The 17798-nt window shown below is 46.7% G+C and overlaps 1 protein-coding gene across 6 annotated transcripts in view; it reads left to right on the plus strand.

The window, feature by feature from the left end:
- PEBP4 (phosphatidylethanolamine binding protein 4) overlaps positions 1-17798 on the plus strand; it is a 333303-nt gene that overhangs the window by 251784 nt on the left and 63721 nt on the right. For all 6 annotated transcript variants that reach the window (XM_054998347.1, XM_054998350.1, XM_054998351.1 and 3 more), the window contains one exon: positions 811-856. In XM_054998347.1, the coding sequence (XP_054854322.1) occupies positions 811-856 (46 nt within the window). The remainder of the gene's footprint in view (positions 1-810; positions 857-17798) is intronic.

Here is a 17798-nt window from a genome sequence, read left to right on the forward strand (position 1 = left end):
GTGTCAGGGCTTTTAGAGCAAGCTTTTGTAACCTTCCCGGCAACCTGTTGCCCAGATAACAGGTCCAGTGTGATCAGTCTGTCAGTCCTTCTGTGCTGCAATGACAGCACAGCCTGTGATTCAGGGGCACTCTACAATGCGCTAGGCTGCCATGTACAAAGCAGTGACACTTTAAATATAAATTAGCAAGCAAACTACAGCTCCCACCAGCACATTTGCCCACCCCGTGCTCTCTGCTTATATTAGGCACCAAACAGTGTGTCAGGAAGGGCATTGAAAAAGCAAAGGTAAAGAAACTTGGGGGAACTTTTCTTCTTACAGAAGACAAGCAAAACATTATAATGATTTTTTTTTTTTTGCAAAGGGGGCGACTGGAAACTAGCATTTATTCCTCTATAAAAACTTCCGGTTGCTTGTCATTGCTACAACTGACAGTGGAAAGTAATCAGGCTGCTGCTGGGAGCAAAGAGAAGAAATGTGGCAATGTGGCAGCAATGCAAGCATAATATTGTAGCCTTATTATTATTAGCGCTTTCCTTGTGTAGAGGCTAGCAGTACTATCCAGGAGTCCTACCCAAATTGGTGAAGGATAGAATACTGGTCAGTTTGCAGAAATGCAACCTTATCCTCATTTCAGCAATTTCTTTCAGGCACTGACAGATACACATCCCATCCTTGGTGCTTTTTGTGTTCTTTATTTTCTTCTAAGTAGGGCCTGTGTCGTATTTAGAATAATGGAAAATGGAGGCTGAATACTTTGTATATTGCAATGCACACAATTAAGCGGCAATGTTATTTCTTTAATTTCAGGGGACTGACCTGAAGACTGGGAAGGTGCAAGGCCATGTTTTAACGGGTAAGCAGAAGTTGCACATACTCTCCCAGTGATACTTGACCTAGAACCTCAGTGTATTAGTAGCTCTTGGCACTGATAAGAAAGCAATCTGTTTCTGTGTCAGAGTTCTGGATTCTTACTTAATTTTTTTGTTATCTTGTATCCTGGGATAAATAAGGCCAAATCCCACCTAAGGACAACAAAAGGTATCCCCAGTGTTACTCAATAATTTGCTTTCTGGACCAATAGCTCCAAAAATATGTTTTCTTTGTGAGGTTCTCCCCTCTCCAACTCGGCTGGCCAGCCCTCGGCTTTCTTGCTGGGTCCCGCCAAAAGGTGTCCTAAGTCCTCAGCAAGAGAAGAAAAAGGGTTGCTTCAACTATATCCCAAGACAGCAGCTCTTCTTGGGCCAGAGCTGTATCTTCTTTCCTCTTCCGCCTCTTACAGGAGCCCCTTTAAAAGAAGCTCTCTGGCCCCAACCTTCATCACCACCAGGGTAAAAAGGTTATAAATAAATACGTGAACCACAATTGTGTCTTCAGAATTTCAAAGAGCAGACCAACAGCACAATCCTCTTTCTGCACTATCTTATCTTCTCTGTAGTCTCATCAGTAAGTGCAAGATTATTTGTTTGCAACTTAACCAGCTTTCAACCAGGTGTTTATGTGTCTATTTTAAAAAATTTTTGGTGCCAAGCAATCCCCATACTATTCAACTCAAGCCCCTTTAAACAAACAAAAGCAGTGCCAAAGCTACCTTCACCCAGCATGGAAATGCCCCAGAGACCTTCTTCTTAAAAAAAAGTAAATAATTTTTAGAAGGCTAACTAAACACAGCCTCTGAACTAGATGCCATGTGCGGGTTTCATGATTAACTCCCATCTCTACATTTTAAAAAAGTGTTCAGTAAGGGTGTTAAAAAATTCCCCCAACTGCAGTCTCACAAAGGGGTAAGTAATTTCAGCATTGCAAAAGCAATAATAAGCAATAATGTCACACTCCATCCAGACAGCAAATTTTGATCTCCTTTTTAGCTATGAAGTGTTAACAGTACACTGGGCAAAATTTCCACAGGCAAGCAAGCCAGGTGTATTATTTCCTGACCCATAACATGGCTTCTCATTGTATAGTGATAAAGAAATCTATATCTTGCTATTACATTTGTATCCCCCCTCCTTTTTCCAAGAAGCTCATGGCAACATACAGGGTTCTCCCCTCCTCCATACAAAAGCTATAATTACAATTAAAACCAATGTAATTTTCATGGGGGAGGGACAGCATTCTTACCTATGTTGTTTACCTTATGCAGTCAATGACAATCTGTTCCCCTTTAGCTTTAATCCTTGTTAATATCAACAGCTATCAGTTGCTCAGAATATTTGAAAAATAGGTACAGACTTCTTATCAGAACAGCAGTTTGCTTAAGTACGGGGTCCACAGAAACTTATGCTTGCTGCTGCCACTCCTCCCTTGCCTTGTCCTTTCTTCTTCTTTCCTCAGTAATGTGTGTACAAAAGTGTGGCCCAGAAATCTCCCGCTTTCCCTCATGTTCCCTTTCTCATCCTAGGAGGATAGGTCTGTCAGTGACTACTAGCCAAGTGGACTAAGGGGTACACCTCCATATTCAGAAGCAGTATTCTTCTGAATACCAGTGCCAGGAGGCAACATCAGAAGAATGTCTTGGCTAGAGATGGGCACAAAACGGGAAAAACAAAACAAGAGTCTCATGTTTTGTCACATTCCACAAAACACGAACTTCCACGAAATTATCCCTTTTCGCAATACGATAGTTTTGTGATTCGTCAGAACCTGGGGCATTTCAATGGCCCCCTTCATACCCAAAGATGCCAACCTCACAGGGAGACTTCAGCAGGCTCTCTTCCACCCACCCTCCCAGTTTGGCCAAGATTGCAAAACGTTAACCGGAACCTTCAAAGCTGGGCCCCAGAGCCAGGCAGTGGCCCTGAGACTGGGCTTGGGGGGGAGGGCCCAAAACCACCACACAGACACCTGTCCAGGCAGGAAAGGTGCACAAAATAAAACCAAAGGAAACAATAAGAGTGTGAGCCCTCAAAACAGCAGAAAAAGAATTAAGAAGAAACAAAGACAAGCAAAGAAAAAATAAGAGAGGCCTCAGTCAAGCTAGGGCACAGAACCAGGCAAAGGCCTGAGACTAGGGTGAGGTGGGGTGGAGGAAAAATGGCACCCTCACCCAAAGACCTTCCCAGCAAGGACAAATGAGGAAAATAAGAAATAGGCTTTTCAATCTCTTTTGAAGCAGCAGCAAATCCAGCCAAAAGCTCCCAACTCAACTCTCTTTCACTCCAAATCCCAACAACAAATCCTCCCTCTCTCTCCATCTACTGGAACTAAAAGAACGAGGCAGAGAGAGGTGCCTTATATAACAAACGCTCACATGGAGCAGAACAAGAGGTCTGTGGTTGGCAGACAGACCTGCCTAACAGGGTTTGGAGGGATGAGATTGGTGTTCCCATGGCTACAGAAGGCCCATCTCCTCAGTTGCCTAAGGGATTAACCCCCCTTGCTTCTTGCTGTATAGGGCATAATGGAAGCTCTTCAGTGGGCAAGGAGAGCTGCTTATCAAAGTTATGTGGGCTAAGATTGGGGTTTCCAATGGCAACAAAAGGTCTGCAGACATTCCATGCCTATGTTGCCTGGGAATCAATGGATCGGCACAAGCCTGTCTGGCATTACGAATCGTTCATGAATTGAACTAATCGGACCAAAAAGTTGTGAACCGTGGTCCCACAAAACATGTTTCACGAAATTGGCCTGATTTGTCACGAAATTTGATTTGTATTTCGATTCGTGCCCATGTCTAGTCTTGTCCTCTATGCCCTGCTGTTGGTCCTCCACAGTTAACAGGCTCTTCATGTGCAAGACAGGATACTGGACTAGATGGGCCACTGTTCCAATCTACAAGACCTCTTCTTATGTTCTTATGTAACCAAGCTGTAAGGGCACATCACAGCAGGGGTTAGAAAGGGAAAGTGTCCTTTGAAGAGCTGGATGGGGAATGATGTGCAGTAGGGGCCTGCCCCAACTCATTTTGAAAGCAGAGCTTAGCTCCACCCTCAGCCATCCCACAGTTCCTCCTCTGAAGCAAATCAAATGAGATTTTTCTTTGATCAAATGTAAAGGACTTTTTAATTTACATGAATGTTTTATCGGCATATGTTTTTATTGTTTTTATCTTCTTGCTTTGCTTTGTTGCTGTGAGCCCACTCAAGCAGGCCTGGAGAAGCAGCATACAAATTTTCTAGTTAAATAAATAAAGGAGAAAGCCCCAGGAAGCCCCCCCCAGTCATGCTCACCATGAGCACAATATTGTGTGGACATTCCTTTACAGGTCCTTTCTTACTCTGTATGAGGAAAAATTCCCATGGGGATGCAGCCTACACCATCTCTTGAGGCAACTACCAACATAATTTAAACAAGAAAACAATATTGTACAGTACCTGTGCTCCATGTTATCTAATGTCAGTCCTAGAATTTATGATGTTCTATTTCAATATTTTTTCTACACTGTATTAGATGCTTGCTAATGCTATGTCTTTTAAACTTGTATCTATTTGCCCTCTGGCATTGTTTATGAAAATGTCCTTGATACTGTATTGAAATGTACTTGATACTGATTGTACTAATCTCATACTGTGTAATCTGCCTTGAGTCTCAGTGAGAAAGGCGGACTATAAATGACATAAATAAAATAAATAAATGACAAGCAATCAAAAATGAATATGATATGCATTAATATTAAAATAAAATGCTAGAAACGACTTAATAGCAAATAAAAGAACCAGAGCATCAAAACTATTAAACCAGTAAACATCAGAGCAGAAGGTGGCTTTCATACTCAAGAGGAGAGGGAGAAAACTTAAAGGTTTCTCCACAGAAAGTTCCTCATATTTATTTGTTTCTTATTTTATTAAAATATACCTCACCCTTTTATTCTGGTCCAATGCAGCTTATAATTCCAATGTTAAGGACTTACAAAATACACTAAAACTCATTAACCACCCTGTCCCCAAAGAAAATGCCTGCAGCTTAAACTCCATTAAAAAATTCTCACAAATGAAATGGTCTTACAACACCTACTAAAAAATTCTAAAGACAGTGCTTTCCTCATCACTTCAAGGTGCCTATTTTACAAGTTGGGAACCACTGTAGAAATGGAAAAGGCTGTAGTAGTTGCCAAAATGGCAACTGAAACAAGGGAAGCCTCAAGCAGAAGACTTCAGTTAGCACACGGCAAAGTATGGGGAGAGAAAGTCCTTCAAATATGTGAGTCCTAGGCTATGAAGTGCTTTAAAAATTATAAAACTAAAACTATAACCAGTCCCTTGAATTGAATATGAAAATAAACTGACAGCAAATGTAGCTGTTTTAATGTGGGTAAATAGGGTATTCTCATTGGCTAGTCCCTAGGTAATCTGCAGTTTTGGGGTTGTCTTCAAAGGCAGCCCAATGTAGAATGTGTTACGATAGTTCCACTCCAAGCTTACAAAAGCACCGATTAGCAGGAAAAAATGAAACAGTTCTCAAACTATCATGTTGAGACCTTGGCCGTTTTCACACTACTAACCTGCTTCCGTAACATTGCGAAATGTCGCGCAAAAAACGCAGAAGATAGCGTCTTCTTGCGAGAGTTTTGTGCAATGTCGCGCAAAACTCTCGCGAGAAGACGCTATCTTCTGTATTTTTTGTGCGATGTTTCGCAATGTTACGGAAGCAGATTAGTAGTGTGAAAATGGCCCTTGATTAGTGGGACAGAATTCCGGGGGCTCGAGTTGCCCTGGGGGAACAGAAGTCAGATAAGATGCCTCTGATGTGTGGTTATGAATTCAGTTGTCTTTTTATTGAAGAAGAGGGAAGGGAGAAGTGTTCCTCTCAGAGTCTCTCTACATGAGACATATTACATGGGAATGCTTAAGTGACTTTCTGTATGGTCTTATATTCAAGTGTGCTCTGTCTCCCTAGCAGTGCATGTGTATCCAAGAGCCAAGCTACAAGTGACGCCTTATACAGGTTAGACACTTGTCAGCTTCCCTCAGGTTTTGATGGGAAATGTAGGCGTCCTGGTTTTACAGCTTGGCTCTCCATTACAGCTGCAAGAGCAGGATGCCTACATTTCCCATCAAAACTTGAGGGAAGCTGTCAAGTGTCCAACCTGTGTCAGGCGTCACTTGTAGCTTGGCTCCAAGTGTAAGATCTTTCACTTGAGCGTCCCTGTGTAAGATGTGTAGAGAGACTCTCAGACTATCCTCACTGATTTAGGATCCTTGTAAGGATAAAAAGTAGGGGAAACAGACTGTCCTGAGATGTAGAGACTGTCCTGAGTTCCTAGGAGGAAGAATGAGGTACATAAAGGTGAGTAGTGGAATGGGGGGAAATGTATGGTACAAACAAACATGTCCAGTTATTAGCCTATTAATTTGTTTTCATGTGATATTTGGGGTGCGTGTTGATGTTGGGGGAGAGGAATGAATACATACTTCATGTTTGCTCTTAACAGCCCTAACCAGCATGGTGTAGTGGTTAGAGTGTTGGATTAGGATATGGGAGGCCCAGGTTTGAACCCCATTCTACAATGGAAGCTCACTGAGTGACCTTGGGCCAGTCATGCATTTCAGCCTAACCTACCTCACAGGGTTGTTGTGAGGGTAAAATTAATGATGTAAGTTGCTTTGGGGTCCCCACTGCAGAAAAAGGTAGGATATAAATAAAGTAAGCAAGTAAATAAATAATACCAATCATATAGATATTTTTATATATCACTGGACTTCTGTTTTATTTTATTACAATAGACTAACAAGGCTAACCCTCTGGAATTATCTGTGGTGAAATGCATATATGGCCAAAGATCTAAGGAAAGAAAGGTTGTTTTGGGGAGCAGAATGTTTAAATATTTATTTACATATTTATACCCAAAGCAGTTCACATCATCATTCTCTCCCTCTATTTTATTTGTATCTCGACATCTGAATCAAAATCTGAACCTTTACAGGCCCAAGAACATCTGTGACAACTTTTCAGTTTCTTGCTGTTAAAATAGCATGAATGTGATCTAATCTGGAGGTCAGCTGTAATATAGGCAAGACAGAAGAAATGCTTCATAAACTATCTTTTTCACTTATGGACCATTTTGATCCATGTACAATTACAGATATTGACAGAATTCTAGCATTTGTAAAGGCCACTACTTATGCACTGGATCCTTGTCCGTCTTGGCTGCTATCATGGAAGGACCACATAAATGAGCCCTTGATATCACTAACTCAAGGCATCTTTCCTCAGCCACTCAAAGAGGAAGATACTCATCCATTACTTTAAAAACCATCCCTAGGCAAAAATGATGTGGCCAGTTATCACCCAGTCTGTAATCTGCTCTTTCTAGGCAAAGTGATTGAAACTGCAGTAGCTGATCAACTCCAGGTCTTCTTGGATAATTCCAGTGCTCTGAATTCAGGAACATTTTCAGTCTGGCTCCAGGCCAGGTTATGAGTAGAGATGGGCACGAATCAAATTATGACCCAAAAAAAATGCTCAAACCAGGCAGGTTCGTGGCTTGTGAACCAGTGGTTTATGGAAGCTCGTTTCCACGAACTTCCATGAACTGGGCTACTGGTTCATTTGGGTCATGAAGGGGCAGTTTAAATGGCCATTTCCCCAGGGAAATGGCCATATAAACTTTTCCTGCGGCTTGCAAGCGGCAGGTCCCTTTAAACTATCAGCTGGCAGGCGGCGGGGGGATCCCCCCCTTGCCGCCTGCCAGCTGATAGTTTAAAGGGACCTGCTGCTTGCAAGCCTCAAGGCCCTTTAAACTGCCCAAACCCCAGACCCCCAGCCCCAGCCCCACACTTACCTTGCCCTGTGGGCCCGTGGCATCCTCCTCCTCCTCCCATGAGGGGCGGGAAGGCCATTTTTGGCCTTTTCCACTGCTGTGTGGGCCCACAGGGTGGCGGTGGAGGCCAAAAACGGCCTCCCTGCCCCTCAAATGGCTGCAGCGGCAGTTTAAAGGGCCCTGCGGCTTGCAAGTGGCAGGTCCCTTTAAACTATCAGCTGGCAGGCAGTGAGGGGGGATCCCCCCTGCTGCCTGCCAGCTGATAGTTTAAAGGGCCCTGCCGCTTGCAAGGCAGGAAAGGGCCCTTTAAACTGTCAAATGCCCTTTCCCCTGCCGCTGTTAAGCAGCCGGAAAGGGGCATTTAAACCCCACGAACCACAAACTATGAACTGGTTTGTAAACTGGTCCCAGTTCATGGTTCCTGGTTTGTGAAAACCCACGAACCACAAAACTCATGGTTCGGTTTTTTTGTGGTTTGTACCCATCTCTAGTTATGAGATGGAAACTGCTCTGGTGGCTTTAGTAGATGACTGTCTGAATGTAGACCAAGGCCATGCTATTTTGTTGTTCCTCCTGGATCTAGCTGCAGCCTTTGATACAGTAGACCATGCCATCCTGTTGAGGCATTTGGAGGCAGAAATAGGTATCGGGATGTGCCTTGGACTGGTTTAAATCATTTATCATGGAATGGACTCAACGAGTTGCTGTTTAAGACCAGTTATCTTCAGTGTGGAAATTATCTTGTGGGGTTCCACAGAGTTCAGTCTTATCCCCCATGTTATTCAACCTCTATGTGAAGCCTTTAGGAGCTTTCATAGCTGTGGAATTGAATACCATCAATATGCAGATGACACCCAGCTCTCTATCTCACTATCCAAATCACAGAGTGCTGCAGTAGAGGACTTGGGTCACTGTGTGACTGCTATGGTCCAATGGTTGAAAGTGAACAAACTGAAATTAAGCCCAGGCAAGATGGAAGTGATGATGGTTGGGAAGGCAGAGATCTTGAAGGACATTGTACTCCCCATTTTGATGGGGTTCAGTTGACCCTTGCTGACTCAGCTGAGAACCCAAGGATTATACTAGACCTAGCATTGCTGCTTGAGAAGCAAGTTAATACAGCTGCAAAAAAGTTTTACAATCTTGCCTGTAAGATGGCACCCTATCTTAACATGGCTGATCTAGCTATCTGGATCCATGCCACAGTAATATCAAGACTCAGCTACTGTAATGCACTCTACATAGGGCTCCCCTCAAAGTAAACTTAGAGACAAGCTACAAAAGACTAATTACAGGAGGAGGAAGGGAGTTGCAATGTTAGCCAGGAAGGGGAGATGAAACTGACAGAGCCTTCTGAAGGCAAAGAGGGGGGAAATTGACAAAGCCTTCCGATCCCTTTTAAAACTCAGCTCCCCAGCTAACATTGCGACTCCTTTCACGTGCTCCTCCTCATATAATTCGTCTCTTGTAGCTTAACTCTCAGAGTCTCCAGTTGATGTATAATGCCACAGCTCGATTATTATTGGGAGCTAGGCAAAGCATGCATATTACTCCCATTCTACAGTCACTCTATTGGCTACCTATCAGTAACCAAGCTCAATTCAAATTATTGGCTGTCACACACAAAGCCCTTCATGGGCTCGGTCTCTCATATCTGGGGGACTATCTCTCTCCCTCTGCTCTGCCGTGGCAGCTTTGCTCATCTGAACAAGGCCTTCTGCAGGTACTATCCTGCAAATGGACAAAATCAACAACATGTGAAGTCTCTGTGGTGGCACCTACCTTGTGGCCTGCCTGAAGAGGTCAGGAAAACTCCCATTCTTCTGGCTTTCTGCAAACTACACAAAATTGAATTATTCAGGAGGGTTTTTTTACATAGGTAGGAAGGCTGTACTATAAGAAAATAATTCAGAGAGATGATTTGGATAGGGGACAGGGGCTTGGACTATACTACTGTATACCTACTGAGTAGTTTCTGCATTATTTGATATACTGTGTCTAATTACTTATAGTTTGCTGGTGCTTACGCTTTGTTTCAGCACTGTTTTAGCTCTGTATCAGATTTCTGGATGTATTCGCATTTCTGCAATCCATCCCCTATTGCATTGTTATTGCACATTTGAGCCATTGATTGTGTGACTCACACTGTGTAAATCTGCCTCGATGTTACCAGAACTGCTCTTTATTATAATGGGGAATTAGCTTTAGCAGTCTGTAACTTAAATTAGCGCGGATCTTAACCTATGTCTACGGAGGTCCCGATCCCAGACACTCAAGTGAAAAAGAGGCAGACTACAAATAAGTTCCAAACACGTGTATTTAGTGTGGCGTAAGCCTAAACTTGCACAAGCATACAAAGAACACACAAGATCTAAGAAATACAGAGTAGGAAATACAGAGACGTTCGCATTAGCTGGTTCCCAATGATGGTGGGGAATACTCACTTATCCTGAAGCGAAGCAGAGACACGACAGCGAGGGTGGCCCAATGCCAGCAATGGGACCACAGGGGGACAGCAAGGGATTCTGGATAGGATGGCACGAGCCTGCCTGGGACAGGACGGGAATGGCACGAGCACCATGCGGTCTGAGAGACCGGTTTAAATACCCCAAAACGTACCCTGGGGCTGGTGCTGTACTTGGTGGTTCTCACAGATTAAAACAAAGGTTCTAATGGGTTACTGAATGGCTTGGATGGGCCACTTTAGTAATCAGATTGTGGTAAGTGACACCTCAGGAAGAGGGGACAAAAGAGGGAGGGGGAAATCCGAGTGGGCTGAAAGGATGTTCCAGCGGACAGGGCTTGTCCTGATGTCATCAGCTCTGGAATGCGGAGGTTTCTTTGAGATGCATTCTCTAAGTGCTTGGGATGGTCGGCACTTAGTTCCTTCTCTGGGGCGGCTCCTAAGATATGCAGAGCGGGGCGAGGTACTCTCGCTGCGGACGTGGTGTGCCCGCTTCGCCGAAATGGCTTCTCAAAGCAGTCTTCTTCCCTGGGTCTTCTGGGTGCCTGAGAACATGGATGCCGGCGGGGCATAGCTGGGGCTGGATAGCAGGCTGCCCAGTAGCGAGGGCAAGCTCGGCGACCGGCCCGCGGGAGGCTCCAGGCGGGAACTGACCAGGGAGCGCCTAGCCAGGCTCGCTGGAGGTTTCCCCGGCAGGCGCCCGGCTGCTAGCAGCGGCTTGGGCCCATATGAGGCAGGCTTCCATGGAGGCAGGGGAAACAGCACACAAAACACAGTCCAAAGCAGGGAACAGGCACGGTCCGTGGCAGATGGCAATGCAGGCACGGGGCACACTTGTAACACAGTCCAAAGCACACACTGGGAAGTCCAGATACAGGGCAGGGCAGGGTTGCCCAGGAAGAGAGTCCTTTGTGCAGTTAACCAAACATGGAATCAGTAAACTACACAGTCTATTGCAGCAGCAAGGTAATTAACACGCAGGCAGGAAACTGACACGTGTATTAGAGCACACATGTGCAAGGCAGTCTTTGGTGCAGCAGTAAAACAGCAACGCAGGAAACTTTAACACAGTTCATGGCAGGCTTCAAAGCAGGAGAGGGGGCCTACTTGGCAACAATTCCCCCCCTCGGAGACCACGTGGCGTCAGGCACGTGGGTCTCCAAACTTGACTTCAAAGGCGAGGTGGTCGGCAATGTCCGGTGGTCGAGCTTCAAGCGAGGAAGGAGTGGGAAGGGAAGGGGAGGGAGGCATCACTCAAAAATTTAGTTTGGAGAACCACCTAACCAAATAAGTGCAATTTAGATCAGCCAATGGGCTGCAGGTCTCTGGGTTCACACCAGGAGGTGTGCTAAGTGCAACCGTCAGAATACATGGACAGGATAAAAGTGAAATGTGCAAGCAAGGCATAGACCAATTCATCGAGGGTGGAACAATTCATAGGTGATTAAAACCATAAACATATATATATATATGATTAAAACAATAATTCAGGAAGTTAAAACCAGTTCATAGATAAAAGCAGCAATAGTAAAAGCAAGTGCGTGGAAACAATTCATGAGGGTAAGTGGCGGAAGGGCTCATGGGGGTAGAAAAATAACCTTCGCAATTAAAAGACCAATGCATGCGGCCGGATTAAAACCCAATTCATAAAATCTAAAACCAATGTTTAAATACCCTTTTAAAAAGAGACCGTTCATGAGAGGTCCTGGTTAAAACCAAATTCATACGACTGATAAATAGGCTAAAATCACTTCGGCGGAGGGATTTAGGTTGAAAGACAGTTCACAAGGTTAAGAGCAAATTCATAGGAATAAAATCGATAGGGGGTGATTAAAAGATCCCAGTTCATGGGAGGATCACGGGCGCACTTGCAATAGATAGAGTGAGGGGTTAATTCGGGGCTAAATTCATAGGGGTGAAATTCATGAAAGTAATGGCAAGAAATCCATAGAGACTTAAAACAATAGAGTGGCACAGATCACAGACGGCTCAGTCCGCAGTACAGCTGCTGGACTGGGTTGCATATATACAGGAACAAGCAAACTTAGTCCATGTGTTCCAAAACACACTTCCACCCCCCCTTGCTGTCTGCGTCAATCTGCAAAGCAGGGTCGGCAGGCGGCGAGAAGGGCTTCAGGTACACAGTTCTAGTCCTCATGGAGGTGGCTGGCGGTTCGAAGGCTGGCCGTGGGCTGGGAGGCGGAGAAATATGTCCCCCCCTAGTCCACAAGAGGGCCTTGGAGCGGTGTCCGGCAGCAAAGCGTCCATGGGGCTGGTGCAGAGTTCATACATATTAAGCACACACGTAAGCGTATCTCATAACAATGTAAGTAGTAAAACAAGCAAGGGTTAAACGGGGCGCCAAGTACACCCATTAAGGCAAGAGGAGGTCTGGATTGTAGTGATCCAAACGGTAGGACATCTGGAGTTGCTGGAGCTGTCGGCGGCTCCAACAGCCCAAATAAAGTAGTGAGGCACACAACAAAACTTGGAAGGCCAAAATAACAACGATCGGGTGCAAAGCCAAATTGTAAATTCCAGTGGCAGTGGGGCTCCAGCCAAAGAGGGTTTCCCACCACGAGTGCTCGCCGGTGGTCTTAATCCGCTGGGCAAGGTCCAAAATCTCCTTGCCGTTGTGAGACACAACCAAAGCAGTAGTGTCTCCGTCCCTCTGGATGCTCTGGAGGGTGCGGTGGAGCTGCGGGTGGGCCAGGAGCTCGTGGATTAGCTCTAGACCGATGCCAAGGGAAATGGGCTTCACATAACGATAGATGGAGGGTGCCACCAGGATCTCTTCTTGGGTCCAGACCGGTACCGTGTAGGTGAAGTCGCAGGTTGCCACCGAAGACAGGTTGCAGAAGCAGCGGTTGACTCCCGGGATCACGGGCTTGAGCTGGAACGATTTCAGGATCACAAAGTCGCAAGCCGTTCGCACGCAGGCACATCCTTTCCCAAGGTAGACCACAGCGGAGCTGTTCTCCTGGACGACCTCGAAAGAGCACTCGTTGAGGGCGTCGACTTGCGGGGCTACACAGGGGTGATGCGGTGCAAAGGCTTGGTCTTGGCAAATGAAGCCGGTCTGGTCTCGATGCTGGCACCCTTGGAGGCTGACGAGCTGCCATCCGGTCGGGGTGAAGCGGGCCCAATGGTCGGGGTGGCGGGTGTAGAGGACTTCGGTGTCGCTGACTTGGAGTCCCAGAGGCACGACTGGATACACATGGAATGACTCGTGCGCACTGGCCGTTAATAAAAATAATTTAAGCTCCTGGGTGGTCGGTGAGAATGAGGAATTTACAAGAGACCACCAGGATTCAAGCTCCAGTTCTATGGGTGCCAATTTGGGCATAATCAATCTTTTAATTTCCAGGGGCAAGTGCCCGTCCGTGGCTTGCCGAATTAGCCCCATGGCCACAGCCTGGTTTAATTGTTGGGCTTGCATACATGCCATGGCTATTGACACGTTGCGTTCAAAAGACTGTGTTCCTTTGAGCAGCAGAGAAAAATCTCTTTCAATTTGACTCTCCCAGTTAACTAAAATGGAGCTGATCTCGTGTTGCCCATTTGAAATGGAATGTAGGGACTGCACCACCGGTTTACCTAAGTTGGAGATGCTAGTCGTGACATGGGCAAACTTATTAGCGAGAGTCTCAATATTGACCGGATCCATGATTGCTAAGCCTCCGGCTGCAGGAGCAGTCCAGTCGGCAATGCTTCGTCTGGCACGCAAGAGAGAGGGAGAGGGATCGATCCACAGTTGTAGCCATGCATTCCAACCCCTGCTACCGGCCTCCAGATAGGGAGCGCACTGCGGCAGCCTCTTGGGTTATATTTAGTTCAGCTAAGTCTATCTCTTTTAAAGACATTTGCGGGCGGACTAGAACTCTCTCTCGAATGTCAGTTTTCAAAACATGGGAGCCCACTATATGCGTGCCGCCTTGGCTTAATTGTTCGTTGCTAGCAATCAAAGGGTCAATTTGGATGATGTGGGTCTCCTGGGTCCGGATCAGCAGGGAATAATTGCCTGGTTCGTGAGTCAAATTTACAAAGAGCAGCCCAAGCCGGTGAAATTTCTCTACTAGGGGCTTGGTTTGGCATTCGGGCGTCTGTTGAACCAGTATCCAATCGGGTGGGCCGTGTTTGGCTAGGTCTTCCTCTTTTACAATCCAGGTCAGGTTCTCCCAGTGCTCTATAGCAAAGGAGAGAACTGCGCCTGAAGGGGGCGTGACAGTGACTGATGCAGACTCAGTAGCAGTAGTGCCTAGTAGGATGGTCATTCTAAAGGGGTCTCCTGCCTTCCATACTGCGGCCGACACTAAAATCACAGTATGGTCCGAAAGCCTCAGTGACAAACGGCGAGGTTTCGAGATTGGCAGGAGTGGTATATTTGTCTACCACCAGGACTGCGGTGGGGGCTGGCCTGATACGGGGAAGGAACATACAAGGAATCGGAGCGAGAGGTGAAACTGTATCGGTAGGCGAGTAGCATACTATCTCCTGGGTCATAGTTTTTACTCCCACACATAAAATAACAAGCTCTGGAGGTCGGATCCACTGCTCTTCACAACTGCGGAAGTTTGTGCGATCCGTGGGTGCGGTCATATTGCTCTGCTGCACAACCTTGCAGACCATCATTTCATTTCCTGCCAGGGTATTGATACATCTCCAGTGGGGGTAGGGCATTAATTTGGACGGGCGTCCCTCTATTAGGGTGCCTGCCAGCACGAGCAAACACAAGGTAGCCAGGTGCCTCATCTCCTGGCCTTCTTTTCCTTTCTGTAGTGAAAATATCCTGGGGAGACCTGCGGATATAAGTACAGGTTCCCTGAGTTTGTTGCAGCAAAATAAAACAAAGTGAAGCGGGGAAAAAGAGGGAGGGCGTTTTTCTGCCAGCACTGTATATTAAGTGGGGCTCGAACGAGAAGTCCCAGGGGCACTAAGCGAGCCTTCCAGCTTGTTGCTCTGGGGAACTCCTGTGCGGAGGCTTCTTCTTATAGCATGTATATTTCAGGGGGTAACGTCTTTACGTCGAGCGAAGTTCGGCTGTACGTTAGGCGGGATTATGCAAACTCGCCCCAGGGGTCCCTGGGTGCCCTGACTATGTGGTCTTCAGGTGCCCCTTGCTTGGCGGCGGGCTATTTTTATTTTGCGGGCTGAGAGTTATCGGTCCGGCTCGGCCTAGCCTTGCCGCTTCAAAAGGAAAAAAACTAGAGAGCGGTATCCAGCAACTATAAGGGTTGCTGCTAAAGGAGACCTTCGTTCTATTTTTCTAAAATAATTTTTAAGTAGATGAGGTTAGGGTTGAAGGTATGTTTTATGATGGTTTGCTTTTGCTTTGCCTTTTTCCCTCTGCTTTTTTGCAGGACCTCATGTATGTATTTCAGCGGACCATTTTTTTTTTCCTAGGATCAATTTTTGGAGGGACTCCCTCGGGAGGCCCCAATTTCATGTTAAAAGAAAGAAACACACAAAGCAAAAGCACACGGGCGTGGGTTACTTACAGGTTGCCCTCACTTGGAAGGCCTGGCAGGGCTTCATTATAACTTCAATATGTCTCCCCCCCTTCTTTTCCCTTATACGGTACGGGCAAGGGAAAAGACTACATTGGGTGGGGTTGGCGGCTACTGGCGGAAAGGGCCGAGTGCAGCCGAGGGCGCTCGGCGGCGTTTATCGAAAAGCGGTGAAGACGGCGGAAATCTTCCGGCGCCGCTGGGTCTGGGTTGTTTGGAGGTCATCTTGGCGCGGGGGATTCTGGCTATGTAAATGAGGCACGCTGCCCCTTGTGCGTAGCGAACGCACCTCAATAACACATTCCAGAGGGCACATATTTACAAAATACTGGCGGGTCTTTTACTTTTGCACTAAAGCGTACTAAGTGGTGGCGCCGTATAGCAACTCACCGTGACGAATATGAACATTAGTAAAAGAAGGATGTTGGGTCTTCGGGGGGACCTTTTCCAGGGGAGGCACGGCCCTCAAAGCCAAAGCCGACCATCATGCGAAAGCGTGGGTCTGGCAGGTGAGACCCCGAATCTACGTAGATGCGGGATCTTCACCAGCACGGCGGGTGAAATGTTTTCAAATACAGAGATCACCTTTATTGGTGTGTCTCCAATATTGGAAATGCATTCACTCTTGGGCTAAAGCCTCTCCAAACACTTTCACACACAGCAAATCTCTTTTGCCTGTGCAATTTTTTTCCGAACATGCGGCTTACACCTCCAATTAAGAATCACCTTCGCTGGTGGTCCTATTTGGCTTTGGTTGCCGTGTTTCCCCCTAGGGTCCCAACTGTGGGGCCCGCCTAATGAAGTTAAAGAATAGAACTGAAAAAAAAATCTCTTAACTTTTACATATATATATTCTGCCGTTTCTTTTTATACAAGAGCTACAAAGGTCTGGTCTAAGGGGACACAGGGTATCTCTGGCCCAGGGTGAAGGGACATCTGGCGAATCACTGGGCAGAGGGGGGCTGGGCTGGCGGCTGTTCCCCCAGGGTCATACACAGGCGGGGCGGTTTGGAGCGGCTTCCCTTTCCATTCCTTTAATTGAGAGGCATGGAAGTATTTTAGCCAAGTGCCTCCTGTCTTCCTCTGGATGGCCACCTGATAGACGGCTGGAGAGACTCTTTTCGTGATTGGGACGGGGCCTTGCCATTTGGCCGCTAACGAGTGTGCCTTCTGCGAGAACTTCCTATATAAAACGAGCTGTCCTTCCTCCCACTGCCTCAGGTTCCTGACCCATCCTAGCTTGCGGTCCATATCCTTTTGAGCTGTGCCTAACTTCTGGGCCACTTGCATGTGGACGGCGTGTATGGATGAGATGAGGTCCTGAACCCAGGCGTCATTAATTACTACGGGTTGCATATCCGAAGGGAGCTGCGTGTCTAGCCAGAAGGCTTCTGGGAGCTGCATTTTCCGTCCTGTCATGACCATATGGGGCGTGAGTCCGTGAACTGCGGTGGTGCCTCTGATGGCCATTAGAATTATGGGGAGTTTTTCATCCCAGTCTCTCCCAGAGGAGCGAACCATCTTGCGGAGAGCCTCCTTGAGGGTCCGGTTGGTTCTTTCTATGGCGCCGGAAGCCTGGGGATGGCTGGCTATGTGAAAGCGTTGTTGGATGCCTAATGCCTTGCAAAGTTCCTGGGTGACTTCTCCAATAAAATGTGAGCCCAAATCGGAATCCATGACTCGTACAGTGCCCCATCTCGAAAACACATTATTGAACAGTAGTTTGGCCGTGGTGGCTGCAGTGTTATGCTTACACGGGAATGCCTCGACCCATTTACTAAACAGATCTATGACAGTGAGACAGTAGCGATTGCCGCGGGGAGTGGGAGGAAGGGGACCGATAAAGTCAATCTGTATACGAGCCCAGGGGCCATCAATTCTCTGATGTTGGAGGGGAGCTCTAGGTCCGGTTGGGTCTGCATTGACCATAGCACAAGACAGACAGTTGTCCACCCATTGTGCTACTTCGGTACGCATGCTAGGCCACCAACCAACCTCTTTGACCCTCTCCAGAGTCAGATCCTTGCCTCGGTGCCCCTGCTTGTGGACAAACTGAATCAGGTCGGCCCTGACTTCCAGTGGCACTACCCAGTGGTGTTCACCGGCTGTATCTACTGCCCAAACTATG

The sequence above is a fragment of the Eublepharis macularius genome, chromosome 14 (assembly GCF_028583425.1).
Source record: "Eublepharis macularius isolate TG4126 chromosome 14, MPM_Emac_v1.0, whole genome shotgun sequence".
NCBI lineage: Eukaryota > Metazoa > Chordata > Lepidosauria > Squamata > Eublepharidae > Eublepharis > Eublepharis macularius.